Source organism: Corythoichthys intestinalis, chromosome 1 (assembly GCF_030265065.1).
Source record: "Corythoichthys intestinalis isolate RoL2023-P3 chromosome 1, ASM3026506v1, whole genome shotgun sequence".
NCBI lineage: Eukaryota > Metazoa > Chordata > Actinopteri > Syngnathiformes > Syngnathidae > Corythoichthys > Corythoichthys intestinalis.
In genome coordinates this window covers 22,570,484-22,597,608 of record NC_080395.1, presented here as the reverse complement: position 1 = coordinate 22,597,608, position 27,125 = coordinate 22,570,484, and the positions used below count along the sequence as shown (strand labels likewise).

At 40.4% G+C, this 27,125-nt stretch overlaps 2 protein-coding genes across 3 annotated transcripts in view; one reads left to right on the top strand and one right to left on the bottom strand.

Annotated features, from left to right (window-relative positions):
- LOC130906696 (serine protease 23-like) overlaps window positions 1-7,139 on the top strand; it is a 70,189-nt gene extending 63,050 nt beyond the window's left edge. The window contains exons 2-3 of the mRNA XM_057821281.1: window positions 1,238-1,496; window positions 4,538-7,139. Of these exons, the coding sequence (XP_057677264.1) occupies window positions 1,471-1,496; window positions 4,538-5,708 (1,197 nt within the window). The 5' untranslated portion in view covers window positions 1,238-1,470 and the 3' untranslated portion in view covers window positions 5,709-7,139. The remainder of the gene's footprint in view (window positions 1-1,237; window positions 1,497-4,537) is intronic.
- On the bottom strand, window positions 4,043-26,990 carry tmem39a (transmembrane protein 39A). Of its 2 annotated transcripts, none has more exons than XM_057821091.1 (9): window positions 26,694-26,990; window positions 23,303-23,495; window positions 14,053-14,275; window positions 13,890-13,973; window positions 10,717-10,871; window positions 10,287-10,644; window positions 10,023-10,210; window positions 9,830-9,950; window positions 4,043-8,836 (listed from the first exon to the last, which is right to left on the bottom strand). In XM_057821091.1, exons 2-9 carry the CDS (start codon window positions 23,413-23,415, stop codon window positions 8,600-8,602), a joined length of 1,479 nt encoding a protein of 492 aa, XP_057677074.1. In that variant the 5' UTR covers window positions 23,416-23,495; window positions 26,694-26,990; the 3' UTR covers window positions 4,043-8,599. The 2 variants fall into 2 exon arrangements, with proteins under 2 accessions (XP_057677074.1, XP_057677152.1); XM_057821169.1 differs by having other exon boundaries at window positions 26,706-26,990.
- Window positions 26,991-27,125: the final 135 nt, after the last annotated feature.

The following is a 27,125-nucleotide window of genomic DNA, read 5'->3' as shown; positions in this document are numbered from 1 at the left end:
AGTAGGAGAACTTGCACAATTGGTGGTTGACTAAATACTTATTTGCCCCACTATATGTACCAATGTAAAACAATGCAAATTGACTGCATAATGATCAACAGCACACAAATTGCACAGTGCAATAAACACAAAGGTGGGGGCGGGCGCGGATGCGCGCGTACAACCCGCACCATGCGGTCAATTTGGCTACAAAACGTGGCGTACACACGCACTATCAGTTTGGCCACAAAACGTGGAGGCAACTAAGCAGGATACATTCAATCGGAATTCCAACACATCCCATCCCAAGATGCTAAACGAACACGTTACCTCACGGCATGAATGTGCAACACGAACATGATGTAAACAATGCTCGCCGATGACTACCTGCCGTTGCAATGGCAAAGTTACAAAACGGCCGCGCATGTAGCAGCTCCAACCTATCGCTGGAAATCTCCAGCATGGAGGAAAAAATACGTTCATTTATAGACACACACAGATCAACATTCCCTCGCACATCTCAACAGGTGGCTGCACTCGGCTCGAATGTGCGCCTACGCTGGCACATGCCTTTCTCAGTCCCAAAACACTTAGCGCGTGGGTCTCGAGAAAAAAACAGGAAGTAACTGTGAGCGGTTACCAAGGAAACAAAAACGTAGTGCGAACCTTTCTTACATTTTCTATTCAAAATGCTCTTTGTACAAGACTACTATATTCTTCATTCTACATAAATTATGAGGCAATAACGAAATAGTAACGCACAGACACAAAGAACTTTAATCAGATTACTGGTTTAGAAAAATGAACGCGATAAGGTTACTCATTACTGAAAGAAAGTAATCAGATTACAGTAACGCATTTTAGTGACAACACTGGCTGTGGCCAATAAAAACTCGGCAGTGGGTCGCAGTTGGCTCACGGGCCGTAGTTTGGACATAGCCAAACATGTCCAGAACCTGCGCGAGTTGCATACAATTCCTTTGAAAAACTGACATAGTAGTACTATATTTAATAATTTTCCACTTTCTTTTTGTTGAACTTTTCTGCTTAAATCTCCAACCCAGGAACCCGAAAATAATAGTTTTAATGTACTACTCTGAAGAGTGAGTATTGGGGGGAAAGGATTTTCTGACACCTATGCGTGCTTTTCCTCCAGTTGTGAATTGCCCCACATGTATTATACAACAGCACGCTTGTGTACGAGGGCGTCGATGACACGTCGAGTCACGTGACTGACCTGCACATTTCCTTTCTGCAGATGTGACAGGCACCGCACACGCATGCAGGAAACCTCCTCCGATTTTTCCCCTCCTCCTCCTGGATGCACCGACGCCGTGTTGCAGCCTCAATACATCATCCGGTGCACTAACATGGGACAACTCGATGCATCGGATTTGGATTAGTGCACAGGCGACGTGTTCACGCAGAAACGGACGGCTTTACAATACATTGAAAAACTCTCGGGTTGACTGCATTAATTTTGGATGAACGATGTGCTGCAACACTGGATTTTCACGGTATGTCATGTGTGTCCAATGTGGGTTTTCACGTGAATACAATGTTAATAAGTAGGAAGGGAGTTTAAAAGTTTTTGTTTACAGGTGACGACTAATTAGCTACCACTGACTGACAGACTCAGACATCTAATCTATTTGAACTGGGAAGGATGGCATTTGAACCCTTTCAGGGACAGTGGTCACTACAGTGGACATTCAAAAGTTATCGGTGAATTAACCCATTCACTGCCAACCCATGTCAGTATTTGTAGGTGTAGTTCGCACAAGGGAGAAATTCATATTCAAATTGAAATCACTTATTGACACAACAAGAGATTTATATAAAATAAATTCAAAAGTTATCATTAGCTTAATTAACTCATTCACTCCCAGCCCAGGTCACAGAGTATGTGTTGTTGTAGTTAGCACAAGGGAGAAATTGATATTTAAAATAACTTATTGATGTCCAATCCATTGCACATGAGATCATACAAATGCTTCCTGCCCCGCCCAGTTAAAATGGATTGGACGTCTGTTGTCGTCAATGGCAGCCAAAGAGTTAAACTATGGGGTGACAAGAGAATTATATAAAATACCCAAAGCAAAGTACACACTTATTTGAATTTATCTTTTTGTCATTCCTTTTCAAAATTAAAAAATATATATATATATATATATATTTTATTATTCTATTTATGATTATATATTTGATTACTCATGGATTTTTTTTTAATTTGCGTTTTTATTTTTTAATGTATTGCTATTTAGGTAATAGGTTTTTTTTTTTTTTTGCAAAATGAAGCCTTCAATTATTTTTTTTCTAAATTATTTATATCCTTATTATTGCCCATCACAAAATATGTACCACAATTGTCCCGTCAAACATGAGTGTAAACAAAAATATTTAAGAAAAAAAAACAACATAATTCGTGCAAATGGATTTGACATGCTTCACCGTCAGTGGCAGCGAATGGGTTAACAAAGTTCTGTACAAAGTGGACCCGTTCAGTCGTAAAACGTAAATTCAGTGTGATATCACTATTTTCTTAACCCAAGTCACCATGGCAAAGCTACATATATCTTATACTGTATATCCCAAAGTCAAGGGAGTGAGCAAGTATTTAGTACATCCTCCTTGATCTATGCATCCTAAATATATTCCGTCTAAGAAAATATTAAAGCAGTCTTGTAGGCTTAAACCCAATCCCTTAAGGACACTTTGGGGATTTTCCATGTGAGCCTCGAAGGCCTGATCTTTGCCCCGTCTGCCATATTTGCTCATTAAATACACTACACGTCTGCAGCTGCTAAATTCCGACACAGATGAAACGCTCGCCCTCGACTCCCATGAGGTTCATTTGAAAGCAATGAAGCCGCTTTTGGGAACGCGGATGTTTTCCATGCAGCGTTACAGGGTCTGATTGGGATTTAAAGGGAACTTGTGCTGTATTGCGTTTCACATGGTTAATAGGGAATGATAGTGAATGATTGCATCCAGCGAAATAGATTTCACATCTATTGCAGTCAATGGCAGCTGATTAGTTAATGGGGTGGGGCAGTTGATGGCCTGACGCAGCTTCAATGCGAATTTCAAGCTTAAAATGTTAATGTTGTACTGCTACCAGCAGATGGCAGCAATCAGTCCTGTTTGAACGTCCACACGAGTTTTCTGTGTTATGAGGAACTTTGGAACTATACTTTTTTGTCTGGTGAAAGAAGATCTATGAAATAAAAGAATCTCCTTTGTTCAAATCGTTCATATAAAACAAAATGTTCTGTGGTCTTGTTATATTACTCTAGGGTTGTCCAAACTTTTTTCTACGAGGGCCGCTTTCAGAAAAATCGAAGGAAGCAATTAGGGATGTCCCTGATCCGATTACATGATCGGCAATCGGGCCAGATTACGTCATTTTCAGAGAAACGGGGGGGGGGGTTTTAAAATGTATTGATTTCTTATTCTTTTCAATTACTAACTAATTGGCTGCCATTGACAGCGATAGTCATCTAGTTTAATTTGAATAGAGAGTCGCTATGGTTGCTCCCTCCTGACTCAATGCCGAGCCAACTGGAGTATATAAAAAACGCATATGGAAAAATTAAACACCGAAAGGGACCCTTAGTCACACAGGCGGGCAATCGCTCTCACTTTCGTGACTTTAGACTGCCAAATTGTCGCCACTTCCAGGAGAGCGAGAGACACAAAACAGCTGCCCTGAGAGGCCCCGCCTATATTGGCCAGTCACTCTCACACACTACGTTCGGCAACAGCACGTAAAACACAACTGCCACATTAGAACCCGATATTGTGTATCAAATGCAACTGCTTCACGCAGCAAAACAACATTTGGCCATGGATAATCGTCTGTCATCTTGCCATTGTTGATTTTGAATAGCGTCCGTGCTGAACTTCAGCTTCCAAGGATGCCCTGCGTGTACAGTAACAGCAGAGAGCATCACAGCTCCACGCTGCGACACTCCACATAAAGGAGCAAAGCGTACCCTGCTCCGGTTGCATTCACAAGCGAAGCAGGGTGTGCTTAAAGCAGACAGAGACCCACCATTTTTGAGCGGACCAGAGTTCGGTTGTTTGGTATGAACTAGAGTTCGGATGCGCATTCACATTAGCGACTGAGAAAAAGAACTCTGGACCATTTAAAACGGACCAAACAGTGCTAGTGTGAAAGCGCTCTTAGTCACACTGTATAAGGATATTGGGAACAAATTATATATTTAGACACTGAAATAAATATTTCAAAAGAAAGAAGATAAAATCCATCGACAGTAATGAAAAATTTATATATACAAAAAAATAGAAATAAGTTATGTTAAATGCTGGAATTCAAGTTTCTTAAACTAAATTCAACATGTCAGGTTTTGAGAAAAGCGCTGTTGAAGTGGCCATCTTTACCAGTGTTGAAGCTGAGAAGCACATCTAATGCGGGCATGTAACAAATGGGCAGTAGGCCGCTGTTGGATCACAGGGCATAGTTTGGACACCTCAGTTTTAGTCCAAATGCTTATAAACAACCATCAAACAGATCTGTATTCTGCTTCGTCCACAGGTTACTTTCCATGCACATTCTTCTCTTCCTTACAGTCCTTCCTCTGGTCTCCTCCTTCTCACGACCTCAGTGGATTCTTCAGCGTGTCCCAGTGGTTCTCCCACAGCAAAGCGAAAGCCGCCCGGCCCCACGCTTCCTGTCTCAAGCACGCCTTGACGTCACCTCCCCGTGTGGCCCGGAATGCCACAAAAAGGCACCTCGGCCCAACTACTGGGACCTGCGGGAATTTCTGGCCTATGAGACTCTTCACGCCAACGGTCAGCTCACAGAGACTGCCATCGGGATCTACGGTTATAACCTGGGGTCCAACAAGAGCCCCGCTTACTCCTTTGGGCCTACTGGGAAAGGCAAACAGTCACACGTCAGACGAAAGCGTCAGATCTTTGGTCACGATGGACGTTACAGTATTGCGGGGCAGCACTTTGTGCTGAAATATCCTTTCTCAGTAGCTGTCAAACTGTCCACTGGGTGTTCTGGAACGTTGGTTGGGGATCGGCACGTTCTAACGGCCGCTCATTGTGTTCACGATGGTAAAAACTACGTCAAAGGTGCCCAAAGGCTCAGAGTGGGCTTTCTCAAACCCAAACGAGACTCCCAGTCTTCCATTTCAAACTTGACCAACTACGTCGAGGGCAGTCCAAACGAGGCCCCGATCGTGTCTGAGAAAATGAAGTTCCAGTGGATTCGAGCTAAGCGCACACACGTACCCAAAGGATGGATTAAAGGCAACGCCAACGACATCGGCATGGATTACGACTACGCCCTATTAGAACTGAAGAAAGCACACAAGCGACGTCACATGAAGTTAGGCGTGAGCCCTCCTTCTCAGAGGCTGCCCGGGCGTCGCGTGCATTTCTCCGGGTTCGACAATGACCGTCCGGGACAGCTGGTGTACCGTTTCTGCCGGGCCGGAGAAGAGACGTCAGATCTGCTCTACCAGCACTGCGACGCCCAGCCCGGGGCAAGCGGGTCAGGGGTCTACGCCCGGATGTGGGATATACGCCGTCGGCGCTGGGAGAGGAAGGTGATAGGAGTGTTTTCCGGGCACCAATGGGTGGAGCGGCAAGGGGCTTCCCAGGAATTTAATGTCGCTGTTAGAATCACTCCTCTGAAGTATGCTCAGATCTGCTACTGGATAAAAGGCAACTTTGTAGACTGTCGAGAAGGTTGAGGGAGGACGTTGGCCTGACAAAAGCATTCACAGCTCCCCAAGGGTCAACTTTCAAATACATAATTAGTAGCGAAAACCTGAAAACGGCTACATGTTCTTAGGAATTGATGCCCCAATAAAGTTGTACTACCATTTTAATATGTAACAAAGTCTACTTACTTCCTAAACACATAGTAGAGGACCCAATTGCATTTGCTTCCTTGTGCAATTAAAGGGTTGCCTTGAGATAAGAGTGACTCGACTTTCAAGATTTGCTAGCAAAAATTTGACATACGAGTATTTGTTAATGCCACTCAAGTTTCCTGCCAAAATAAACCGAATTACACATTTATTTACAACAACCCCATAGCTTTGTCTGAGGTCTCCTTGTTTTAACTCACTGGCTGCCATTGACATCTGGATGTCCAATCCATTTTTTACAGGGAAATCTGGCAGCAAATGGCCAAGTCAAAATGGATGTGATATCACTATTGTTGGCAACCAATGTGTTATTGTTAACAATGCAAACCACCATAGATGAGCTAAAAATTAGCAACTAGAAACATGTGGCAAACCAATACTGACCTGCATATATTCTTTTTCTTCTGAAAAAAAAAAAAGAGAAAAGTTATGTTTCAAAAAGACAGGAATTAATAGCATTTCCATTCATTTCAATAACCAAAGATGATTTGAAATACAAGTGATTTAAGTTACTGGTGCAGAAAAAAATTAAACTCGTACCTCAAGGCAACCATAGTAACTCCAACCTATCAGGAAATCTGGGGCATGGATTACAATAAAAGGAAAACATATTGATGAATGTCATGGCTGGGAGAATTGCTTTTTAAATGCCAAGTTTGATTGCACTGTTTCTCACTTTTTCTACTGATATAATTTTTGTAGATGAATGTACAAGTGAGCTACCAAAGGTGCCATTTGATTGTGTCTATTGTATATTCTTCAATGGGTAAAGCATAAAGTATAAATAGTTAGGTTCTCTCATATTGTCATTGTCCAACAAAAACATGTCCAAATTATTTGAATATAATACAAAATGGAAATACAGTCGTACAAACATGCTTTTTTGTTGGACAATTGTTTTTTTTTGGCTTGACTTTCTCTTGTGAGAGTTGACACACTACAACTTTTCAACCTCTGTTTAATTGCTTAATGTGTTCCAGAAATGATTAACTCTGGTAAATAAATGCAATAAATGCTTTGGAGAGCTTTTCAAATAAACTGTGTTCATTTCAATGCCATGTTTTATTTCAAATGCCAAAAACAATATGCTGAGGGTGAAATGAATACTGTAAAAAAAAAAAAAATTAAAAACAAAGGAAAAAAATGAGGACCAGCTCCTTTAACTTCTGCAACAGCGACGCAATGCACGACTTCATGCTTGATAAATTACACAGAACAAAAGAGAAACTCAAGTTTCATCGACACTACATTCATATGACTCTCACCCCTTTCTGTTTCAACTAAAGGAACACCTGAGCGCATGAAAGTGAAAAGCATGTCAAATTTCAAAACCTTAACTTTATTATGAAGGGGCTTTAAGATATAAAAAAAAAAGCAGTTAGCGGGATGAACAACTAAAAAGGCTTTGTTGTGATGGTTGGTATATTATATCAGTTTTTGTTGATTTTGAGGCATTTCAAGGTCAGCCACTGTTGACGTCGCGTCACTTCCTGTTGATTTATTTGGCATTTCAGGGTCACTTTATGTTATCGGGGCACTTCCAATTGATTTGGGGTCACTTTCCTGTTGATATTGAGTCAATGAAAGTGAATGGGAGTTTTGTGCTATTGAAATGAATGGCAAATGGGGCCATTTGAAATGAATGGGAAATTTTGGCCATTGGAAATGAATGGGTATAATTTTGGCTGAACAATACATTTTTAGCAAAAACTGTATATAACTTTTGTGCCCCTTAGGGTCCTGATGTTTTTTTTTTGTGTGTGTGTGTGTATAAATGATGTGATTTGAACAAAAAATGTAGGACAAGTAGCATTTTGAAATTTCACCATTTAAAAAAAAAAAAAAAAAAAAAAAACATTTTAGAGCGAACTGTAATTTTTCTGGTGTCAAACGAAAGACAGCCTGCGTCGTGCGAGAATTCAGGTCATTTTGGTGTTTGAACCATGTTGGTGGGTCAAACGGTTTTGGCTGCGTAGTGCGCTCATAAAACGCCATTGGGGAAAAAAATATACATTGCAGATAGTAGCTTTTACATTAAATGCAAAGATACCATCAATCAGGATTTTCAGATCAAGGCCAGTGTTGACTTTATAGAAGGTCAACAACGCCACCTTCTGGAGGCAATTGCTACATTCAAGTCAACACGTGCAAACCACGAAACTGACGAAATGCTGGCTCAACAAGATGGCAAAAAAGCACAACACAACCTTAGAAATGCTTTATCGGCAGATTTGAATGTGCATTAAAAGAAGGCACAATTCAAGTGGAACAAGGCAGAACAAAAACAAAAAACAAAGGCAACATGCAAGGTGACCTTTAGAAGCGTACTGCCGAGAATACATGAACTGGTAATGAGCAGGCCTGTGAATGATGACTTCAGCACCTGTGCCATGAAACATTTGAAAACGACATTCAAAAATGTAAAGTTGGCCACGTTTTGACATCTTTGGTGAAACTCTTACACAACGTAGCATGCTAACGTCATCGGCGTGGCAATGCCCGGTGTAACTCGAAATGGTATACAAAATAAAATATTCTTTTAAATAGGCTTATATAAACAATGCATTAAAAATATAACCGTATCAAAAGACGATTAAGAGTTCAGAGCTCTGTCCCTTACCCTCCAACTGTGAGCGCCGAACACCCGCTCTGGTCTCCCAAATTTAACGCTACCGTTAGTCCCCCGTGTCCAGTACACGCTGCGGATTGCGTTACTGAGGCTTTAAGCCCAAATTATCGGACAGAGGGTACGAGTAGGCTTTGCCCAGCACTATACGGTCTCTGAGCAGCTTGTATAGGACATAGTAGTTGCAGAAAAGAATAAGGCCCAGAGAGAGAGTGTGGTTCCAGCGCTCGGAGAGCAACAGAGAGTATAACTGATACAGAACCACACCAGTTTCGATCCAGATCAGCAGGTTCAGGATCCGCAATGGCTTGTGGAACAGGAACTGGAACACCAAAAGACAGAAGGTCAAAACACTTCAAAAAGGATTGAAAATGTAATATACAGTAATACTGTGTATTATTGATATATTAATGACTAATCAACAGTGTTCACACAGGTTTCATCAAGTGAAATTTCAGATTTTCCAGGACCTTCTTAAGACCATTTAGAGAAGAATTTAGCAACTTTATTTATCAACTCATTGGCTGCCACTGATAACGCTAGACGTCTAATCCATTTAGACTGGGAGAGGCTGGCAGTGAATGATCCCTCCTGGCCAAAAGGATTCGATGTCTATTGCTGTTAATGGCATTAAAATAAGAGAATTCGCTGCCATTCCTTCCAGTTCAAATGAATTGGACATCCATCACTTATCTATGGATGGCAATGAGTTACTGTAAATACTATGAGAGAAAAAGAAAGGGGAGGTGTCAATAGAGGGCGCAACACTTTTTATTCATTTTAATTGGGTTTTTATTAACATTTTTATTAATTTATAATGGTACTTATTCATAATTTTTTTAAAACCATAATATATATATAAATATATATATGCCTATTGGAGATTGATAAATTGGCCAGCCGTTATACGTATATTGGAATCTGCCTTTTTTTTTTTTTTTTTTTTTTAAATCCGACCGGCTGTTATGAAAAAGTCAATTTAAAACTAGGGATAGGGACTAGTGATTACGCCAATTTTCAGAGGATCGCACTTGCCCTTTAAAAGTTTAGTTAAAACAAGACCAAGTTCAATGTAATTGTCAGTATTATAATTATAGTACTACAACCAGTTTCGTAAACCAAAACAAACCCCTTAACTAAATTAACCCTTACTCCAATGGGGAGTGACAAATCAAGAAAATCTTTTTTTATCTAACCGTCAGTTGTCGGCTTTTGTGCTTGAACTTGTTAGTTTCACTACTAGTTGTGAGTCAACCCTTGATCATCCAAGTGAATCATTTGCAGGTTACTACAATTTATGAGTGTGGTTACTCACATAAAATCTTGCATGAGAAACATCAGAGGGCATAGCGACATTATACGTTCCCACCGCTTTATATAGGCAGCGGCTATGTCGTACCAACACCCCTTGAGGCCAAACTGTCTGTTCTGACCACCTAAGAAAAACAAAATATATTTGCATTCAGAAGACAATGATAACCAAGAAGTGTATGTAGGGTGCCACTTACACATGCTGTGGCGTATTACTGTACGAGCCGTGCTCCAGCTTCTGCCATCGGCCCAAGTGAGCCGCAGAGCGATGAAGCAGGTCGCAGTAGTTTGGGGGCAGAAGCTGGCTCATGAGCATTACGAAGGCGTTTAACCACACCATGATCATATGCTCGCATGACCACCGCATGTCATAGTATTGGGTGCTCTGAAATGGCAACAAATAAGCGTCAGTTATTTCGAAAAAACGTTGAAACAAATTCAAATGGAAAGGGCGAACTCACCCGTACAAAACATAAAGGCAAGAAGGCGACATAATAAGCACTGAACAGCGAATTGAAGAGCACTTCCTTAATCCGCCGGTTGAAGTCGCTCTTCAGCTCCTCCACCTCCGATCGAATCAGATCAGGCGTGTGAGAGTCCGTGTCGGGCGGGCACGTGTGCGTGGGCATGTGCGGCGGTGTTGAAAACTGTTCCCGGAGATTTTCTCGCAACAACAAAAGGAAGTCCCGCGGACGAAAGAAAGGGGCTTCCGTCAGCTCCGCCTGCTGGTGGTCGGCAGAGTAATCGCAGTCGGCTGTCAACGTTTGGCTCTTTTGTCCTTCCTGGTGGAAACAGCAAAGTGGGACGTACACGCCAAACCTAGAGGTGGGAGAAATGGTAGATTCGGTGACATCATCACTTCCTCAAAAAGAGTGCTTAATAGCCACTCACGGGTATCCCAAGAAGAGCAGGTTGAGAACTGAGTGGTTCTTGCAAAGGTTGACCAGCGTCCAACAGAGTACCCAAAAGCAAATGGTGAGCAGACACAGTCGCACGGCCATCAAAACCAAATAGCAGATTTGTGACCCATTGCTGCTATGAGAAAGCTGGAAAAAGGAGGAAAGACATCTTATTGGAGAGATACAACACTTCCAATATTGCTTAGAATTTTTAAAATTAATATCTGATGCTTATATTGAAAAATGAAATTTGTAACTACAGGATTGGGGTGTCATTTTTATCCTTATTTACTTTTTTTGGTACTTATGTTCAGCTAAAACATGTTGGTATATAATCTCCCTTTTCTTCTCTCTGCCAACCCTGACAGGAGTCTAAGGAATTGTACACCAAATGCGCTAAATTGCTTTAACCCCTAATAGAGCAAGTGACTATATTGGTATATGGGGAAAAAAACCTGGCATCTACATTAATGGACATTTCATTTTGGGTCATATCATGGCAGCATATGAGGACGCCAGTTGTCAATTATAATTAGGGTTGGGTACCGAAACCTTGTATCAATTTGGTACCAGTTCCAAAGAAGCCTAATTATATCTTCTGTTACTGTTCTTTAATGGCCAATTATGCTATTTGTTTTTACTTGATATTTTTGTTTAATTTTTAAACCTTGAGTTTGAATTCCCTTAGATTTAATGACCTGCTATTCCTTGTGATTGCTCATGAAGTAGGCGGAAGTCAGTCCTTCCACAAGCAGCAGGTCATCTTTGCCTCATGCTTGCCACTAAATGGCTACTCATGGGGAAGTTGCTGGGTCAGGAAAGTGAAATGCCTAAACTATTTATTAGGGGTGTAACGGTACACAAAAATCTCGGTTCGGTACGTACCTCGGTTTTGAGGTCACGGTTCTGTTCATTTTCATTTTCTGGGACGCATCTAACACGCGGCCCCACTGCGATTGGTGTGCATTGGCTGATTGACTCTAACGTCCGCGTTTCACTGCGTTCTTCGCGGCGGTCACGTTGTCGCGCCGTTGACGTTTCTGGGTTATACTGTCCTACCGTGTTGGTCCTCATTATAATAATAATAATTATACATTTTATTTAAAGGCGCCTTTCTGGCACTCAAGGTCGCCGTACAATCATTTAAAAATATGTGAGAAAATGAAAGTATATAATGTATAAGGAAATTTAAAAGACTAAAAGAGATATAGGGGCAGTTAAGAGGACCAGAACTAAGTGATTATTGTGTATAGGCTAGTCTAAACAGGTGAGTTTTGTTTGAAAAAGGGGGAGGGAATCTGTGTTCCTGAGATCGGGTGGGAGTGAATTCCAAAGTCGGGGAGCCGAGCGGCTGAACTCTCGGCTCCCCATGGTGCTAAGGCGAGCGGGGGGGGGGTGTACAGTTGTCTTGAGGAGGAGGATCTAAGGGCACAGGAGGGAGTAGTAACATGAATGAGATCGGACAGGTATGGAGGGGAGAGGCAATGGATGGCCTTGAATGTGAGGAGAACTTTGAACTGTATTTGAAAGTGGACCGGGAGCCAGTGAAGCTGTTGGAGGACTGGAGTGATGTGGTGGATGGACGGGGTACGGGTTATGATGCGGGCAGCTGAATTCTGGACCAGTTGGAGTTTATGGAGAGTTTTACGAGGGAGGCCGAAGATGGAGGGAGTTGCAGTAGTCCAGACGGGAAGTGACAAGGCTGTGAACCAGGATTGCAGCAGAATGTGGTGTGAGGGAAGGGCGGAGGCGTTAATGGTGCGTAGGTGAAAGTGGGCAATCCGGGTAATGTTATTGATGTGCGATTGAAAGGAAAGTGTGTTGTCGAGGATTACTCCTAGGCTCTTGACTTGGGGGTAGGGTGAAACAGTGGAGTTGTCAATGGTAATGGATATGTTATGGTTTTTCGAGATGGTGAATTTAGAGCCAACGAGGAGCACCTCAGTTTTATTACTGCTAAGTTTTAGAAAATTGTGGGTAAACCAGATTTTTATTTCAGTGATATAGTCAGTCAGAGATGAGGGCGGGAGAGAGGAGGAGGGTTCAGAAGTGAGGTAGAGTCGGGTGTCGTCGGCATAGCAGTGAAAGTGGATGTTGAATTTACGAAAAATATTGCCAATGGGAAGTAGGTATATGATGAAGAGTAGGGACCCCAGGACAGAGCCCTGAGGCACACCGGAAGTAACAGGGGAGGGTGTGGATTTAAATGACTTTAGTTGGATATATTGACTGCGCTCAGAAAGATAGGGAAAAAAAAGTTCAACGGGGTGCAGGTGATGCCAATAGTGGAAAGCCGGTGGAGGAGTGTGGTGTGACTAATTGTATCAAAGGCTGCAGATAGGTCTAGGAGGATGAGGATGGACAGCAGGCCAGAATCAGCTGCCATGAGGAGGTCGTTGGTTATTTTAACGAGTGTTGTTTCAGTGCTGTGTAGTGGGCGGAAACCAGATTGAAACTGTTCATAAAGGTTATTCTGGGATAAGTGAGAGTGGAGTTGTGAGGCGACTGTTCTTTCGAGGATTTTGAAAATGAAAGGGAGGTTGGATATGGGGCGGAAGTTATTGAAGTCGGAGTGGTCGGCACCAGGTTTCTTGAGGATTGGCGTAACGGCTGCAGTTTTGAAAGAAGCGGGTACAATTCCAGAGGTGAGGGATGAATGGATGATAGCAGAGATGAGCGGGACCAGGGAGGGTGAGCAGAGTTTAACTAGTTGAGTGGGCACGGGGTCCAGATGGCAGGTGGATGGACTGGATTTCCGGATGAGTTCGGCAATCTCAAATTATAGTAGAGAAGACGGAGTAAATATCATCTACACAAAGAAACTGTAACCCGATCGACTCACAGCCTCGAAAAGTAAGGGTTATATTACGTCAGAAACTCGTTCGGTATGCGTCTGATCCGAACGGAGCACCACGTACCGAAACGGTCCAATATTATTTCATGTACCGTTACACCCTTACTATTTATGGGCCATTTTCCTCATATCGTGACACTGCATCTATTCTATATAGCACAATCCAGTTTTGTAAAACTCAATGCGCATCATGAGGTCTTGTATCGTGCAATACTGCTAAACGATATTTTGTCCCAAATCTAATGTCTATTGCCATCAATGGCACTGAAACATGATTATTCACTGCCTGGCATGACTCGAGTTCACCTTACCTCTGAAACTATAGTCCATACAAGCCTCCTGGCACACATGACTGTAATGAAGATAGCCAGGTGATAGTCCATTAAATGGAAGCTCTGCAGGTAAATACATTAATTATGAACAATGTAATAATTATTACTATATTTGCCAATCCAAAAACGTCAGCGTTCTTACCAGTGAGGTAGACGTGGGTGGATGGCTGTACGGGTACCACCAAACTGTCCTGTAGATGTTGATGTACTGGACAAACAAGGCCACCAGTAGATAAAGAAAAAGCAGGACCTCAAACAGCAGGCCGCTGACCAAAGGCAGCACGGGAATCTTCGAGTGGCGGACAGGCTCTGGGGTTATGACGGCCGACAAAGGTGGTGCGGAGAGACCCAAGGAGCTGCTGTTCCTAAAAAAAATAAAATAATAAATTAATTAAAAATATGTACAAAAACACAAATATCCAGCAATAAAAATGGGTACTAAACAAAAATGAACCATGAGTTTTTAACACACTTCTACATCAGCTAAAATGTTCCATCAGCAGTAGTAAGAATATTTTTTTTTTCTTTTCTTCATTTGCTGCCAAGTCGCAAACTTCTAAAGTGGACTTTCAGGTTTGTAAACCATGGAGAAGTATTCCACATCACTAATTGTATTTGTGAGTCATAGAATAAAAGAATTGGATACAGTGCAAAGGTGAATGAAAAACCTTCATGGTTTTAGCTGCTTACAGCACTGATTTGTTTATATAGTGCAGCCCAAATGTTTGTGACCCCTGCAGGGATGGTCAGACATTTTGTACAAAAAAACAAAACATTAAAATAGCCTTATTAAATGTTTTGTTATAACCTGATCAACAATGTTGACATTGAACAAAAATGGACGCTCAAATTTCATGGGATTCAAAAGTATTTGAACTCCAGTAAATACAGTTACACCTCCTTTTGCATCGATGACTTCAACCAAATGCTTTCTGTAGTTACTCATCAGTCTTTCACATCTACTTTGAGGGCAGAACGCAGCCATTTGAAAGAGGTTAGACGGAATAGACAGTTGTCTCACATGAACGGCCCGCTTCAGGTTCTGCCACAGCATTTCGATAGGTTTTAAGTCAGGACTTTTGACTGGGCCAATCCAGAACATGATTAGCCTTCATTTGCCCTTCCTTGATTGTATTGCTGGATTTTTTTAAGCATTATCATGTTGCATGATCCATATTCTGCCAAGCTTTGACTTCGCAATGGACGACTTATGGTCATGTTCTAAGATTTTACAAAATTCCTCAAAATACATGATTCCCTGGACTATGTGGAGTTGTCCTAGTCCTGAGGATGAAAAGCAAGCCCAGATCTTAACATTGCCACCACCTTGCTTCACTTTCAAGAGAGGATTCTTTCGCTTGTTTGCAGTGTTGACTTTTTGCCGAACATGTCAGTTTTAGTTGTGACCAAACAGTTCAATTTTGGACTAATCTGTCTGCAGAATGACTTCGAACAAGTTTCAGGCATGTGATGAGATGTGCAGTTCTGTTCTTTTTTTGGGAACAGAGGCTTGTTCCTAGCAACCATTCCATAAAAGCCTTGTTGATTCGCGCACATCTGTCCCAGATGCAGCAAGGGAGGTCTACAAATCCCTCGATGTGGTGTTTAAGTTGGCTTTTACTTGAATTACTAATTTCCTTCTACCTTTTGCTGATATTTTAGAGGGTCGTCTACTTCTCGGCCGGATCTCATTTCATTTGTCCATTTCAGTGGTTAATTTAGCTACCAATCTGTCCCACTTCAGTCTACTTGACTTGTTGTTTTAAACAATGACTCTCTGGGTTGACTTATATATTATATATGTATATTATACATAAATTGACCAAAACGTCTTTTTAATTTAGTCATTAATAAACTGATTTAGGGGAGCAGTGCTGCACATGTCAGAACAGAGGAGAAGTTCAGGGAACGAGGCGGGAGGTAGGTACCATCAAGCCTTTCAGCAGCCCCCACCGCCAGACAGGAGAGATTAGACGATTTCGCAAACATAGGTTAATGGTTCAGAAATCCCCTCCGACTATATTTTTAATCAGGGAATGACCATATAACATGATTAAAAGCTCAAAAAAGTGAAAATTGCTTGCAACTTCTCCTAAAAAGTATGTCTACTCATCCAAATAGACAATGAACTCACTGTGGTGGATGGAGGTTGTGAAAGGACCCTAAGTCGCAATGCAATCATGATGTGCCAGGCCACGGAGTGAAATGAAATGAAAACTTAAAAAAAAAAAAAATATATATATATATATATATATATATAAAATGAGAAAATATGAAGCTCGTTCATCGAAAAAAACCCCCAAAAAAAACAACAAAAAAACCATAAATAAGCCACTTCCTTATAAAAGCCGTGGGGTACAAAAAAAAAAGTGTTTTACAGTCCGAAAAGCCTCTCTCTTAGTTTTTTTCCATATTGTAGACTACTTACCCTCGTCTGTTCTGCACTCTGTTCACTGGCTGCCTATTGCCTGGGTCCTGTTCATCCTTTGAATGCAACCTCTGGATCTTTTTCCCTGCCTGTTTGGAACCTGCACCTGGTTCCCTCCAGTCACAACAATATCCACAGTTCCACACGTAGAAGAAACATCTCTCCATCATAACCTTGCCGTTCATCTCCGCTATCTGTACTCAGTTCCTCCTCACAATTGAAATCCTAACACTTTTTGTTAAAGTTTTGTTTTCCTTGCCTTAAAAATGTTCTTTTGCAGATGTGGGATTCAGTGAGTTGCATTTTCAACTGATTCGAGTTCAATGCGGTTGCCAATAAAACACCATGCAGCATGAAATAAAAATATTTCTTAACCTCCCAAACCTGAATGACCTGCAGGGCAACCAAACAACATCTTGGAAACAATGACAAAAAACACACAACCAAACAAGCTATCAAGACTATCAAGAAGCACTGTTAGTTCTGGTGAGAGTTTTGATTTGTGGGGATTTAGAATTTTTTAAAAACCTTTCATGCACAAATTTGATTTGAGAACAAGGGGCTTAATTGCAGCCCACAGGACAATATTTGCGGCCCCCATTTAACATTCAATTGTAGTATAAGTGTTGTCCTTTAGAGCATGAATTATTTCAGCGTCACGGGATCCCAAGGGACTCCTGCGGGATGGGAGTAAAAATTTAATGAATCTGTGAATGGCACGGGAACAACAATTAGAGGTGCACGATAATTATCGTTCGATAATAGGAATTATGACGTCATCCCAATAAAGCCAATAACATTATTAATAGGCCCGATAATATATATTTTTGGCATGGGGTTGGTGGATTCGGACGTGTGCATTTGTTTCCTCTCCTGTTTTGCTGGTATGCAAAGTTTTGTTACTATTCTAGAAGCCACATTTTTCCATCACTGAGTTATAAACCTTACTATGGCAATTAGCAAATGTTTGCATTTTACAGTGTTATGTTTGAGAAATAGATGCCTCACAGGTCCTCATCTAGCAGCTTCATAAAACAGTACCCGTAAAACGCCAGTGTCAATGTCGACAGTGAAGAGACGACTCCAGGATTCTGGCTTTCAGGGCAGCATGGCCAAAAAACAAACAAAAACAAAAAAAAGCCATTTTTGAGACAGGCTAATAAAAGGAAATGATTAATATGGGCAAAAGAACACAGACATTGGACGGAGGAAGGTTGGGAAAAAAAACTGTTATGGACAGACAAATCATAGTTTGAGGTGTTTGGACTTTGGATCAAAGAGAAGAACATTTGTGAGATGCAGAACAACTGAAAAGATGCTGGAAGAGTGCCTGATGTCATCTGTCAACCATGGTGAAGGTAATGTGATGGTCTGGGGTTGCTTTGGTGCTGGTAAAGTGGGAGATTTGTACAAGGTCAACGAGATTTTAAATAAGAAAGGCTATCACTCCATTTTGCAACGTCATGCCATACCCTGTGGACAACGCTTGATTGGAGTCAATTTCATCCTACAACATGACAATAACCCAAAGCACACCTCCAAATTATGCAAAAACTATTTAGGAAAGAAGCAGGTAGCTGGTATTCCATCTGTAATAGAGTGGCCAACGCAGTCAACAGATCTCAAACCCAATGACCTGTTATGGGAGCAGCTTGACGATATGGTACACAAGAAGTGCCCGTCAAGCCAATTCAACTTGTGGGAAGTGCTTCTGGAAGCGTGGAGTGAAGTTTCTCCAGATTACAGGCATGAAAATGGGTCAGGGGTTAAAAAGGTGAGAAAGATGTGGAGGAAATATGTTCCGGCGTTATGCCAAAATGTCCTCTGTCGGCGAAACGTCCTACATGTGGCGAATTTGACCATTTTAATTTTTCACATAAGGCTTAATATTCGAGCGGGGGTTTTTAATAAGTTGAAGGAGTTGATTTTAACCACCATTGACTCGCGCTGGCTTAGCCACTCCGGAGCCCTGAAACTAACAAATAACTGGCAAACTGCGCAGAATTTGTTCAAATCAACTCCAATGACTAATTAAACCCCGGCTAACTCAAAGATTAAGCCTAATGTAAAAAATTCTGAACTTCCCCTTTAAAATAAAGACCATTGAATATGGCCATTAAAATGTTGTCTATAAAAGTTTTAGAGCAATAAAATAAACAACAAAAATGAATGAAATGAACAAGAATCCTTCAAACTACTGTATTTCATAATGGGTCCAAATTATTTTTCGAACGGATCATGTGACCATAGCACCTTAGAGACAGCCGTTTGCATTGCTTAGCCAAAACTAGAGCTGAGGAGGCAAAATGGATATTTAGAATTTCTTTAAACCTAAGCTTTCAAAACCTTCAACAACAACTGAGCTTGAACCCAGGATTGAGCACGAGCAGTATCAAAACGTCCTGGCTTTCGTGTTACCTGTTGCGCTGTAATTCCAAGTGGTGCTTGAATTGGATGCTTGTAGCGGTCGACAGTCTTTTTGAGCCAGCGCAAAGTTCGCAGCGCATGGAGATATTTTTGTCATCTTTACTGGACAAAAATGTGAAGTAATGGCTGTGTTTCCAGTGTGCAAATGCAGCCGTTTGTATTGTATCTCCTGCCTATTTCATTGCATCCTGGCGAGGAAGCAAGGCTATGTTGTTTTGGCCGCAAACTCCCAGCGCTCACGGCTCACGCATCATGGTAATACACGTGACCCTTTTTTTTTTTCCATCCCCGATTAGAAAATGTGACATGTGATGTCACTCCCATGACTACAGTATTCTTCATTCTACATACATTATGGGGCAATAACAAAATAATAACGTACAGGCATCAAGGAAAGTAATTTTACTCAGATTACTGATTTAGAAAAATGAACGCGTTAGATTGTTCTTTCCTGAAAGAAAGTAATCAGATTACAGTTACGCATTACTCACATAACGCGTTACTGACAACACTGCTTTTATATTACCGTTAAATACACAAGCTTGAAGCTACCTTAACGGGAGCCATTTTTTCACCGGACGCTCTGGCAGTGTTCAACGCAAGCTGCAACAAACGGCAGTTACTTTGTCATACCGCAAAATATGAAAACGATTAAAACCATTACTCACCAAATTCAATATGCTGGCAAATGCATTCATCTAAAAAAAATTGGGAGTGAGACCTCACCTCGTCCAGCGAACGTGAATTTGTGCTTAGGACAAGATCATCTGTCGCAATTAGCGATCTTTGACACTCTTTTTTTCCTCCCCGCATACAAACTTGTTTCTCTCTCAGCGGCTGTGATTAACCTCAATGAAGTTGCTCTCCTAGCTTAGCTAAGCCTTGCATATCATTCGTCTTTGTAAGTTTTAGTAACTTTGTGTACTGAATTTGAAAGGAAAATGTGTGTTTTGTTTTTGGCGAACTTTTTCATGAAGCTAAACTGTTGAAGCGACTCACACGTGGAAAAATACGATTGTACAACGTTTTAAATGTATTCATTTGGTATATTTCAGTTACCACGATTTGAGAGCTCAATGCATTGCAGAATTTACGCCTTGCGTTTGGAAAGTTTGTTTTTGGGTTTGCTGGAATAGCGTCACTGACACTCGCAGCATCAAACAGGGGAAGGGGTCAGCGCTGCCGCGCCAAGCCACTTCTGGCTGCATTTTCGACACATGAAAAATAACGAATACGTAGTACTGTATGACGGAAAATTTTAGTGGTTTTGTAACCGCAACGTTTTCATAGCATGGTAAACCGTGAAGGTAACCGGCACATGCCTACACCCGACCTCCCCACCCCCCACCCCCCTTAAAAGTTTTCTCATCGGATCTACACGATTCACGTAGGTCATCTTTTTTTACTTCAAAACGGCGAATTTCGCCGAAAGGTGAGAGATTTTCATGCCTGAGATTACCTCAACAAATTAACAGCAAGTATGTCATTGGTCTGAAAAGCTGTAATTGTTGCAATGGAAGCATTCTTTGATAAAAGCCAAGTTTGAAGGAGAAAATTATTATTTAAAATAAAAATCCTTCTATAAAATAATCATTTTGCAAAACTCATTTGAAAAAGAAAAGTGTGACTTTTGAAGAAAATCACAAAATTGTCTGGGTGACCCCAAAGTTTTGAAGGGTAGTGTATATGTTGAAGATAACTCCAGAAAGAAAAGAAACAATAAAGGGATTACTATGAAACTTGCAGTATGTTTGAAATGGAATAGGTTTAAATTTGGGGGTCACAAAAGGTCAGAAAAGGACTTATGTGGTAACCTGATAACAGATTAGCCTTTCTAACTCTAATTTGCAGGGTAGGCAATATGATGAAAAAAGGCCAAAGGTCACAGAGGTCAGAAATTAGGCTACGTTTTGAACTTCGCTGATTAGGTTATATTAAGGAAACCAAGACCATTATTTTGTACGCTTTGATACGGAAGAGAGTACTATGAAGAAAAACAAAACCTTTGATACGGAAGAGAGTACTATGAAGAAAAAAAAAACCTTCACTACAAACCCAAGTGCAATAAAGCTAAGACAACATGTAAACTAGGGATGTCCCGAACCCATTACTTGATTGGAAATTGCGCCGATCAGGCAGTTTTTCAGAGGATCGGAACCAGGTGAAAAGGATCGTGTTTTTAATTAATGCTATCTATAATTAAGAAAAAACTATCCTATAGACTGGTTGGAACACATGCTCATTCACTCTAGTAGTAAACAAACAGCCTGTCGGTCGCATACTTATAGCTTGTAGCTCAAGTGAAATGTGGTGTCTACATGGTATTTGCAATGCAATGTTTCTTTGTTACACTTTCGGAAACCTAAACAAATAACTTCATATGAAAACAAGAAACGACCAAGCCTTGTGTTTTATTGGAGGACATTAGGGCTGGGAAAATCCGCTTTTGTCACGATCTGATCTGCATCCCGATACCTGTGTGGCGATCAAATACGTATTGCGATACTTAACTATGGCAACATATTACCTTTTAAAATTGACAAAAACAAAGAGGTATGAATCTCCGTTTAAACTAGATGCCATTTGACATTTATTTTATTTTTTACATAGAAAAGTGCATCAACTGTAGCTGCAACTGTTCCTGTAAAAAATAGAACAAAAACTATTTAAAACACTTCACATTTTATACAGGGTCCCGATCAGATACCGCAAAAAAAAATATTCAAAGAAAATAAATCAAAATATATACATATGTTTTAAACATGTACTCTCCCACTGAATTATTTTTAAACAATAACGTAGAAAAATACTTGTCTTTAATAAATGCTTCATTGAGTCTGTCCACTTAAATCCGCTCACGCAGCTCACTTACACAAACAATGAATTGGCACTCACACTACCACAAGTGTTTAAACAAACTCATCGATGCGGCATTTTTCAAGTATAGCGCTCCGAGGCTTCTCTGGCAACATCAACGCCTTAACAGCTGTCACTCATCGTTAACTTTAACAAGCAATCTTGAGCGCATTGCTGACCAAGAAAAGCAGCAGGACAGAGAGTGATCGGACCGGGATATCTCTAGTTTGTTGGCTTATGGCTGGCGCTGCGTTGGCGCAGCATATCAGAAGTATCCAATGGATGGATACCCATAAAAAAGTATCGATACTCGGATTGTCACACGCAGGATCGCAATAAATCGCCAGATGATATTTTTTCCCAGCTCTAGAGGACAATGTTAGCTGGCTGTGGGCAGTGCACAAGGAAATACACTGTTTTGGGCAGTACACTTACCGTAATTTCCCGAATCTAACGAATTTAGTTTCTTGAACTCCTTTGAGTCAACGTTTATTGCAACTCGGACCATAACAAACGTAACACAACACAGACTTCCTGTGTCCGTCAACTATATCTGTCCCTCGGGAAACAAACCCAAATAACAATAGTTCCTCTTGTTACAGTCTACAGCGCTGCGCTCTTTCCAATTTCTGACTTCAGTCCTCACTTTTATTTTACCGTATCAATCCATGGAAGAAACATGTATTCATCACAATGAAACGAGCAAGTTATACAGCAGCCTTTAAAAGGAAAGTCACATTTGTTTTGTTTTCTCCTGGATTCTGGTAAGTTGGAGAAGTTGTCAAATCATATTATTACCGTACATATTGTCAGTTTACAGTAATGTTTTAAACTACCAATGTGGTATGCTTGTGCTGTGTTTCACCAGTCAGTAAAATGACATTTTTTGTATCTGTACACGAGCTCTGTTTTCTTGTATTCTTCTATTTATTGGTGCTAAAATTAGGGTGCACGTTATAAACGAGCACAATAATTTTCCCTACATTTTACAAGTAAATTTGGGGTGCGCGTTATACACGGGTGCGCCTTATATTCGGGAAATTACAGGTATATATTTTTTATTTTTAGAGCTAAAATTAACAATATAATCCAGAAATACAACCTTTCATCCTCTGCAACACTCCCGGAAAAAGAGGAGGAGGAAGTACTGTAAACAGTACACAACTGTAACATGTTTGGAACGTTTGTTCAAAAAACAAAACAAAAAAAGCCCAAAACTTTTTTTCCGGTATCAGATCTGGACTCATTATAGTCAGATTCTTAAAATCAGGTGACTCGTGGGTACAAAAATATGCAATCGGAACATCCCTATTAGTGTAAAACAAAACAATGATTTGCAAATGCTTTTCAACCTACTTTCAATTGAATATAATACAAAGACAAGCTCATTAGTAGTCAAACTGTAATTTTTTTTTGTGTGTGCAAATATTCACTATTTTTTTGGGACTATTTCCTATTGCAGTTGCTCACAACATGTTGCTCTTAGGTCACTGATAAATGAGCCTTTAAGGGATATTCTTTTTCTGTTGTCATGACACTGTTTCAATTTAACCTGTTCACCTGCGGAATGTTGTAAAACAGGTGTTTTTGGGGAGAATTTTTCTTAATTAAGGCTACCATTTTTCAAGAAAGGTTGGAGATGCTTTTGGAACAGACACAAAGATTAAATGAGCTGTCATACCTGTTCCTGAGGCCTGTACCATTGCCCAGGTTGCCTCCAACAAGAGTTTGCAGGGAGGGCAGGGCAGAGCGGCTCAATTGCTGTCTGCTCGGACCCCTGCGACCCCCTGGCATGGTCGCCGGTTACCGTGGCAACCTCGGATGCCGGGACTCCCCCCTTGCTCTTTATTGAGTGACCATATACGCTGAGGCCACTGCAAAGGACAGAAGAAGGAAATATTAACTACAAGGTTAATATTTTCATTTCACATGGTAAATTAAAATATTTTGTTCTTTAAATCAGGTTATGAGCACTTTCATGATTTGCACTATGGATACAATCCTGATCCAATATTTACGAATGTGACCTGAAGCTTCACAACACAAACACTGATAATAGAATAATTACTAAACCAAACATTTTTTCCCCTTTAATATTACATCTGGTAATGACATTTTTTACTGGGAAAAACAACAAGAAAAATATATAAACATGCTAATTTAATGCCTTTTTATGACCTCAGTTTTGTCTTCATACGTTGTGTTATGGAGGAAATAAAACAAAGACACTCATTTGCATAGCGTTATCTCACAACTTGTATAGTTTTACATGCAACAGGTATTATATGAACAGTCTTGATTAATATTTTCAAATCAGACAATTCCAGATGGATTACGTAATATTTTAGAAGGTAAATCTATCTGAGGGTGTGAAAAAGATTGTCAAAAATACATAACCCCATACGAAAGACATTTGAAAGATTTTTTTTTTCTGGTTTCATATGTTTTTTTTTTTTTTTTTTTTTTAGCATTTTTGATCCAATGAAATGAAAATGATCCTAAAACCTCATCTGGAAATAGGGATAAATATCTTATTGCAAGCAATTTGCCTCTTATTCTTAAAAATTGTTAAAGTATCGACAATAGCAGTTCAGTAATATTAACACATTAGCCTACTACATTGCAATACTGTATGTACGTTAACTCGTTGACTGCCATTGACTAGCTGTCCTATTTAGGAATGAACGATATTGGAAAAAAAAAACTGAAAACGAGTAAAACGAGAAGAATTTTCACCAGATGATTTTGAATTGGTCTGTTTGGGAATTCTTTGGTTGACTCACTATGACCACATTGTATTCATTAGAGATGTCCCAATACAATCATATAATTGGAAATCGGGCCGATCGCGCCATTTTTCATAGGATCGGAATTGGTTGAAAAGGGTCAGGTTTTTAATTAAAAAAAATTTTTTTTTAAATGTTTTTATGCTTTATGCTCGTACAACCTCTCACCCTCCATCCTGCTAAGCAGTGCGACCTAACCGATTTTCCTGGTCACCAGAACAGCTATCCTTTGGTACTTAAAGTTAACGATGATTTTCAGGTTTGTAGCCTTGATCTGGCTAGAGGCGCCTTGGTAGCTCTACAATCAAAGGCACAAATGTGTTAATCATTGTTAAGTTTGGTACACAGTCTGAACTGTGCTGTGGCAACTAAGCCTGAACGATATATTGTTTAAACATCACCATCGTGATGCGCATGCGCGATAGTCCCATCGCAAGGACGTGCGATAGTTTTAAAAAAATTTTTAATCCACATACGCCTTGCTTTCTGCTCTGCGCACAGCCTCACACCCTCCCTCTCCCAGCTCTTTAAACCTCACAGTCACTGCAGCACTTGCTTATTAAAGTTAACGATGCTGGTTGTCTTTGATCTTGCCAAAGAAGCGGACATCACAGCGCAGCAAGTGTCAATCATCGTTTAACTTGTTAAACAGTTTCTGCAAGGAAGCCGTTTTGGAATGAATGCGTGTGTGTGTGGAGACATTCAAGACATATAAAATAAACGCCAGAAGTGATCATGAGGAGTTTGTAATTTCTACATGTCACAGCTAAGGTAGATAAACAGAAGTACTTAATACAGCCGAGCATTTTTCTACTACAGTACTTTATTCTTGTTCGAAAAGGATTTGGTTGGACAGTTATGTTTAAAACTGATCATAATTATTATATTTGAAGTGCTGAAAACCATTTATTAATATGTATATATATATATATATATATATATATATATGCACACACATTTTTTAAAATCATACTTTGGGAAAAAGTGAGAAAAAAACATGTCTCATATGTATCTCTTTCCAATGCTAAATCTGAATAAATACATTGAGCACACACACAAAAAAAATTTAATTTGGGGGGCGGGGTGCGCAACTTTTTTCACTTATCGCGGCGGGTTCTGGTCCCCATTAACCGCGAAAAACGAGGGATCACTGTACACTGTGGTCATGGTGAGTCATCCAAAGTCTTTCCAAACAGCTATTCAAGTCATCTAGTGAAAAATTCTTGAAAAAATATATTTACATATTTTTTAAATATCGCAATATAATATCGCAAACCCCCCAAAAATCGCAGCAATAGTTTTTTCCAATATCGTTCAGGCCTAGTGGCAACTCATTCATTGTGTTTTTTTCGGGATCGAGATTCGGTATCGGCTGAATCTCAAAATCAGGTGACTTGGTATATATAAAAGCCATGTCTCTGCACAATTGCTGCTCTTATGAAGCAAAACAAAAGTTTACATTAAAAAACAATTGCAAGTCCTGAGATGGGACTATTGCGCATACGCACGTTGCGATGGCGATGTTCAAACGATATATTGTGCAGGCCTAGTCCTATTCATTTAAACTGGTAAAACTGGCTAAGATTGCTCATCTTTTAGTACCATTATCGGTGACATTCGTCCAATCCATTTTTCCTGGGAGGGCCTGGCAGTGATTAAATGATCGGGCCAAATTGTGTCATTTTCAGGATCGGAATTGGGTAAAAAAAAATAATAAAAAAAGAATGTAATGATTTATTTTCACGTGTAAAATCATTAGCTGCCACGGATGACGATAAACTGTATTCATTACAGTTGAACTTGTAGAGAAATCTTTTCTGAGGTCGTATTTGTTGTAAACACTGTTTTGAACCACTGATTTAACAAACAAATCAGTCAATTTAACAATGACAAACAAACAGTAAAGTGGCAACATTTCAGTAGAAAGTCACTGTAGAAAAGGGGAACCAACACTGTAGGAGAAGTATTTTGTCACTTCATCAGACTTTAACCCTTTCAGTCTTGTAAAAAAAAAAAAAAAAAGAAGGGGGGGGGGGGTAATAAATAAATAAGATAAACTTATGCTGCTGCTTCCATACTGATGACACAGGTGTGACGTGCACTAAACCTGGCGTTTCTCAAACATGACACCAGGGCAATGAGGCGCTTTATTTGGCCGCCTCAGTCAGAAACTTTAGCAAATAGCTTCAAAAATGGGGGCAATGTGTGTGTGTGTGTGTGTGCGTGAGTGACTGAAGCATTCGTATTGAGTGGTTAAATCGCTGTGCAAAGTCCCATTTTACTCACACGACAACATACGGGAGGGTGAAGTGAACGAGGATGCATCAGTCACTTGTGTGGCTTCCAGCCGGACGAGTCCAGACGGAACCGAGCATTCCTCCGCCTCCTTTTTACTCCTATAAGACCGAACGCAGCACCGTGGAGATAAGCTACAGTGGTTCCGGACAGGCTGGTGCAGTCCTCGGTGACTCGGCGTTGGAGAGAAAAAGCTGAATTTTTGAAAAAGTTATGCCCAAAGCCGTGAGGAACAACTGTGTAAATGCATTTCACAGAGACCGACGTGGCAAGCCCGCACCGCCTCTGGATGGCGTCATCAGCATGCGACACGGGGAATCATAAACAGTTTCTTAAAATAAAACGTTGTGTTCAGAAATAATATATATATAATATTTGATTTAAAATATACAAATAATATATTATGATTGCGAAGAGAGGGGA